The sequence below is a fragment of the Morus notabilis genome, unplaced genomic scaffold, assembly GCF_000414095.1.
Source record: "Morus notabilis unplaced genomic scaffold, ASM41409v2 Scaffold184, whole genome shotgun sequence".
NCBI lineage: Eukaryota > Viridiplantae > Streptophyta > Magnoliopsida > Rosales > Moraceae > Morus > Morus notabilis.
In genome coordinates this window covers 371,129-377,447 of record NW_010387636.1, presented here as the reverse complement: position 1 = coordinate 377,447, position 6,319 = coordinate 371,129, and the positions used below count along the sequence as shown (strand labels likewise).

General features: G+C 30.3%; 2 protein-coding genes across 2 annotated transcripts; one reads left to right on the top strand and one right to left on the bottom strand.

The window, feature by feature from the left end:
- Positions 1 to 2,793, top strand: LOC21409404. Its single transcript, XM_010115125.2, has 3 exons — positions 1 to 289; positions 1,980 to 2,051; positions 2,452 to 2,793. Exons 1-3 carry the CDS (start codon positions 85 to 87, stop codon positions 2,745 to 2,747), a joined length of 573 nt encoding a protein of 190 aa, XP_010113427.1. The 5' UTR covers positions 1 to 84; the 3' UTR covers positions 2,748 to 2,793.
- A 481-nt stretch (positions 2,794 to 3,274) lies between these two features.
- On the bottom strand, positions 3,275 to 5,981 carry LOC21409403 (cytochrome b561 domain-containing protein At2g30890). Its single transcript, XM_010115124.2, has 4 exons — positions 5,554 to 5,981; positions 5,289 to 5,450; positions 4,583 to 4,731; positions 3,275 to 3,737 (listed from the first exon to the last, which is right to left on the bottom strand). The coding sequence occupies exons 1-4, from the start codon at positions 5,701 to 5,703 to the stop codon at positions 3,455 to 3,457; spliced, it is 744 nt and encodes a 247-aa protein (XP_010113426.1). The 5' UTR covers positions 5,704 to 5,981; the 3' UTR covers positions 3,275 to 3,454.
- Positions 5,982 to 6,319: the final 338 nt, after the last annotated feature.

Genomic DNA, 6,319 nt, shown 5'->3' with positions numbered 1-6,319 from the left:
TATAGCCTAAAAAAAAAACCTGGAAAAGAAAAAGCTTCTTCACTCCAATTAGAGCACCACATGAGCTAGAAACAATCCAAAAACATGGCCTTGAATTTCAGAGCTACTTCTCTTTGCCCAAATTCTTATTCTTCTTCTTCTTCTCCTCCTCCATTTGTGATTCCAAAGCACAAACAACTCTTTAAATCTTCTTCTCCATCTTCTTCATCTTCTTCATTTAAAACGCTTGCACAGTCTGAGGGAACCGAAAGAGTGGTCAAGGAGCAGGACCCTCCTGCTTCCTTTTCTGGTAAGCAATAATGAATTTCCCTTTTTCAGCTTAATTTTTGAAGGCAATAAACAAAAAGAGTTTTGATTATTGCCACTTTGCCCAGGTCTGTAACTTTTGTGAAATTAGTTGCTAAAAGTATTGAATACTTAGTTCATAAGATTGATTCTATGCATAACCATATTCGTTGTGTGATTAGAAAGTGGAAACTAGTATATAGTTCTTTAGCTTTTCAGAATCAGGATTGGTGAGTTTAGAGCACATTCTTTTGAGTTTAGATCTTTGTAATGGTACTTTGCGTGTTAAATTTTGATTTTGAACCAAAATAAGTAGAGCAAAATTGATAAACTAGATTGGAACTCTCAACGAGAGATTAGTTTGATAAAAGCCACAGGATAAAAGGGCATCTTGACTTGAAAAGGCTAGAACAGATTAATGAGTTCAATTTTCGTGAAAATTATGCAAATTTCAAAATTTAAGTGGAGCAAACAACTTAATTTTCAATCAAGAGAAGACAGAAATTGAATACAAACTATTTCAGCTAATTCATTCAAAAAGAAAAATGGTCAACGAACACCTGAAAAAGATTGCACAACTCCAGTTGTTCTTTTTTTTTCAACATTAAACAGTTAAAATTGGACTAGACGCGACGTTCAAAAAAGAAATTAGACAAGACGCTATTGTTAAGTTGCGGAGCAAAACTTTCTTAAGAATACTTTGGGGATTTCACATTTTAATTTTTGATGCCTTAGTTTTTTTTTTCATTGAGAGGAGCGTGGTTCTTAGAGTTATTCCATATATTAGAGAAAAAAAAAAAAAGAAGTGTTAAGTGTGATTTCTCTCGTTTTTTTCTTCTTTAACATTCTGAATTTCTAAAATTAAAAATGAATGTGACTTTCATATTAAAGGTGAGTCGTTATAATCTTGCATGTTCAAACTTATTTATTTATTTTTTTAAAATTTAATTACTCTCTATATTATAAAATTAAGGAATTTGATTCTTTGGAAAAGAAAAAATAGGTGGGATATATTGCAGTTTTGCAATTTCTTTTTTATCTATATAGTATACACAGGCTTAACCCAGCCTACAATAATAAATTATGGCTCAATCGGGTTAAAAAGACTGACTACCATTAGAGCCCTTTGTGCTCGCGGGCCCCACAATAAGGGACTAGTAGTAACTGTTATCGTGCAATCCTTTTTCAAAAGTCTCAAAATCAGTATAATAACTTTGGAGCAACTCTAACTAATTTCATATTTAGTTAAAATAGTTAGTTATTTAGGTAGAATTTTTCTCCACTTTAACATTTAACTTTAAATGGTTAGTTATTTTAGATAATTCATTTCATATTAACTAAATATAGTTAGCTATTTGATATATTTCAAATCATAATAAATATAAGTTTTTTTAAAATTCAATAAATATTAAAATAATCTGGACACTAAAAATGAAATATAGTTAGAGTATATCATCTAAAAATGATTTGCTAAAATAACTTTCTAACTATTTTAATTAAAATTTAGATAGTTAAAATTTAGAGAGTTTTTTTTAGAGATGCTCTTAATACTGGTCTGTCGTTGTTGTTGTATGTTACTTAAAATCATATTTGCATTCCTAATGTATAAATGCCATTTAAACTTTTTTTTTTTTTTTCAAGGAAGCCGTTTAAAGTTTAAATGCTTCTTTTTTTAAAATGTTTTTTTTTTTAAGGTTCGTCTTCTGCTCGTGCACAGCTGGATCTTTTAGAGCAGCTGTCCTCCACTAGCTCATCTTCAGCTGATGGTATGTGAACTCTGTCCCTACATCAACACAAACAAAATCAACTTCGCTTAGAATAATGTCATAAGCAAATAATGTGGTATCTGTTATACTTATTTTAATTCAATATATGATTTTAATATGATATGATTTTAATGTAATGTGATGGTTTAAAATTTGTGTCTTATGGATATTTTTTTAAAACATATTTGTTTGGTGGAGTATCAAAATGAAAATATAAATTTTAAAAATGGTGTTGGAATCGTTATTGAATTTGTATTTGGTTATGTTCTTAAAATTAATCACGTTTACAGATATTCATTTTTGTTATTGAAACAAGATTGCAAAACAAAAGCTATTTTCAGATCGCTTCCAAAATAACTTGATCAAGAAAAATGAAAAACGATTTATTGTTGGTGAGCAGGTTATGAGAGTGAAGGTAGCTCTAGGAAGCTCACCATCCGTGATCAGCTAGCGCAGCTGGTAGCAGACAGAGATGGCGATTTTAGCTTACCACTTGGCAAAAACCTGAAGAAAGTTAGTGCAAAATTTTTGACAATCTCACAGAAGAGAAACATCAGAAGACAAGCTTACTTGAACCAAGTGTCTCAAAGGAATGACTCGGTTTTCTTTGCCACAGTTGGGGCCTTTGTCATTCTTCCACCTCTTGTAATATTGGGAATTGCTATTCTAACCGGTTATGTGCAGCTTTTTCCTTGAAAATGTTTGGGATTAGGCAATAGTGATAGAATTGACAGTCCTTTTACAAAGCATACAAGTTATCGGTAAAAGAAAATTTTTTGCCTATGCTTAAAGAAAACGTCTGTCAACCCATTTTATACTGTGCCTTTTAACCTATGACGTTTTCTACTGTTGAATCCGGCTGTACATGTTGTTAAGGGCTCGTTTATCAATTGGAGATGTGATTTTACTTAAAAATAAATATAACAAAAAAATAAATTAATTTTTTAAATATGAATTTTTATAAAAAAAAAAATACTGTAATATTGTAAATATTAAATTTTTTTAACATCATATCAAAAATAAAAATAAAAAAGTACATAAAAATGACAAAATCTAACGAAGATCTTGCGGATTAAAACAGTGTTCTTGCACTTTTTATAGAAGTATCTCAAAAATTTTAGTATTACTAGAAATACCATAATTGAATCTGATACATTGTCATATGGGATTCCAGTACATTAACTTCTGAAGGTTGGATTTTTTTGGTTCACTTTCTACAAATCTACATTCTGCCACTTATAAGGGGCCCAAAATTTTCATACACAATCCGATGTACAAACTTCAAACAGTGATGTCTCTTTCAAGAGTTAACAAAAGCATAAAAAAATAAGCAAAACATTCAAGAGAAGAAAGGAGGAAGAGTTTTTTTGTTAGTAATATGAGTAACTAATTAAGCAGCTTTCTCAGCAAAGCTCTGCAGACAATTCTTTCGGCTTTTCTCTTGCTAATTCATTGCCCAAGTTAACTCCTTGCTTTTGTATGTAAATCCACTTGTCTTGGAACAGGTAAAAGAAGCAAATGAAACACATTTCGGCTGTGAAAAGTGAGATCCAAATCCTTATACTTCTTGATGTCTTATCATGATAAGCTTGTAAACCCGAATATATGCTAAACACTCCCATTAAGGACACAGCAGTTCCAAGCATCCAATGTACAAAAAACCAAATGCTCCTTCCATTGGACCCCCTATAAAAAGACAAAATAGAGCTTGTAAAATTCAAACTTTAGGTCACAAACTTTTCCTCTTTTTTTATCTGTTTGTGGGAAACATTGAGGTCAGACAAATTCACTTTGGATTTATTGTTTTAGAGTTTAACTTGAGTATAATTTTTGAGTTAAATTTGAGTTATAATTTGAATTAAACTTATAACTTGAGTTTGTATTTGATTGTGTACATTTAAGTTATGATTTGAGATAAAAAAATTTTTGAGTTTGTGTTTGAGTGAGTCAAAACTTAAATTTGTATTTAAATAGTATTTTAATAAAAACTCAATGCTGATAAAAAATTTTAATAGGGTATAGAGGTCAGGTTTTATTCGTCTTTTCGTTGTCAACACATAGAAAAAAAATCATCTCAATCAGAATTAAAACGAAAAAATTATAGCATTTTTAAAAATAGAAAAAATATTGTTCATTAATTTGAGTTTGAGTTTCTAAACTCGAATTGAAAGAAAAACTTAAACTTAAATTTTAATCCTAAATTCGAGTTTAAACTCAAATTTAAATTTAAAAAAATATAAATTTAAATAAAATTATAACTCAAATTATCTTTTTTTTAATTTTTCGCTAAAAAAAAAAGCTTTGTTTTGCTTCTTTGGCCACACTTCGGAAAAGGTCAGAAGATAATAAATAAAACAAAACCAAGAAGAGCAGAATTCTGCCACAGAAATTACAGGTACTTTTTTTCACCCACATACGTAAACAAAGTGAGGTGGGTGAAAATTCCTGTTTTCTCCTTTCTGACTTCTATAATAACCCAAGATGTGACTTTTCATTGCTTTTATTTTTGTCAAAGGCTTTGGTTATTTTACCTATTTGGCCTTAAGAACCCAAGAAGAGCTTGTAGCCAGATTATCCCATAGAGGGCTACCCCAATTCTTTGGTGATTGTTGTTGAAAGTGTTGTTGAAGTTTTTGAATGACATTACTGCTCCCGCTGTTGCTAGAAGAACAGCAACAATCTGTAAAAAAAAAAAAAAAAAAAAAAAAAAAAAAAAGGAGCGGCAGCCACACACACACATAATCATTGATAAAAAGTAGGTGTATAATTCATGGGGATATATAAATGACTACATGTATTTACTGTATCAGTTAATATTGCTGTTTTCATATATTTGTAACACATGTTTAATTATGTTGAAACAATGAGATCAGAAAGCTATTAATTTAGTGGATTCTAAAATTGATATTGCAATACAGTCTTTTCTTGATCTCTAAGATTCATGATAATCTGGTTAAGAAACCTGAGGATATACTAGTAAAGTTAATAATTAACTTTTTTTTCTTCTTTAGTGATCAGAAATCTGTGGGCTACTTAAAATATTTGCAAGCCAATACGGAGTTTGTTCTAATTTCTCTTTCACCATCATTAAAAAGTCTTTTGGAGAACTGTAGAGACATTGTTTGTCAATTATAAAGGTACTGTTTTTTGAAAAAAAACAAAACAAAAAAAGAAAATATACATAAAAAAGAGACCTTTTACAGTTTAATCTAGATTAATGTGGGAAAAAAAAAAAACCTGTGAAACAGCATGAATCTGGAAAAGAATTCTGAGCCTTCTTCCACATTCTTCTCTGTGTAACATCCTCATGGTGAGGATCCCAATAGGCATCAAGAATCCCATTGATGCCCAGAGCAGAAATCCATGAGTTGTTATCTCAAACAACAGTTTTTCACTCAGCTGTGTAATATACATGATAAATCAAAGAAGCTTTCAACATTTCTTAAAAGAAGACAAAAATATGTATAACCAAGATATAATTTCAGGACCTTTATAGTAGTACCTTTTGGGTGTTCTCATTGTTGCTTGTATAAGTAGTACTCCCAACACTTTCGAGCACATATTGTTCTTGAGATAATGAGTTGACCAGTAGTAGTAGTAGAAGAAAACATGCATGAACAAAGAAAGAAGCCATTCTCAGATGAATTCCCATCTTGGTCTCTCTGAATAATCAGCTGAGAAAAGCTTTACTTTCCTTCTGAGATGGAATATATATATATATATATGTATCAACCCTTTAAGCTGTGTGAGTATTTTGTTCTTCCTTTCAAAGCACTATATAGAAAATATAATATTCGATGAATTCGAGGGAAAGAAACAGGCTAAAACCCTCCGGTTTTTGTGAAAGAAATAGGCCTTTGCCTTTGGCTTTGTCTCCCTCTCTCTCTCTCTCCTCTCTTCTCTCTCTAAATCAGAGAATGGTCAGGACTATGTCTCTCTAATGCTGCCATGAGGACAAAGGCTCGTCGAACAAAGATGGTCACAATTGATAGTGTAGTGTTGCATATTTCACTTTCGGTTTTGTCGAAGAATAGTGGGATTTCTTTTTAAGTCGGTTCGAATTGTGTGTTGATTTAAAATTTTTTTATTTAAATTATATGGTTTAAACTGTAATTTAAAATAGTGTTTAAATTTACAGTTAAAGTTTAAATTTAAATTTATATTTAATAGGTGTAAAAAGCAAAGAGAATGAACATATTTTACTATTAAAAAATGGTTTAAACTATTAAAATTAATGAGGGAGTTAAATTCTAAGTTGGATATTTTAA

Bases quoted from the DNA above. Each gene is read 5' to 3' on its own strand.
- LOC21409404 (XM_010115125.2), top strand. From the start codon at position 85: ATGGCCTTGAATTTCAGAGCTACTTCTCTTTGCCCAAATTCTTATTCT. The intron at 290-1,979 runs GTAAGCAATAAT...TTTTTTTTTAAG, and splicing joins CCCTCCTGCTTCCTTTTCTG to GTTCGTCTTCTGCTCGTGCA. The intron at 2,052-2,451 runs GTATGTGAACTC...GTTGGTGAGCAG, and splicing joins TAGCTCATCTTCAGCTGATG to GTTATGAGAGTGAAGGTAGC.
- LOC21409403 (XM_010115124.2), bottom strand. From the start codon at position 5,703: ATGGGAATTCATCTGAGAATGGCTTCTTTCTTTGTTCATGCATGTTTT. The intron at 4,732-5,288 runs GTTTTTTTTTTT...TTTTTTTTACAG, and splicing joins AGATTCATGCTGTTTCACAG to ATTGTTGCTGTTCTTCTAGC. The intron at 3,738-4,582 runs GTAAAATAACCA...GTCTTTTTATAG, and splicing joins GGGTTCTTAAGGCCAAATAG to GGGGTCCAATGGAAGGAGCA.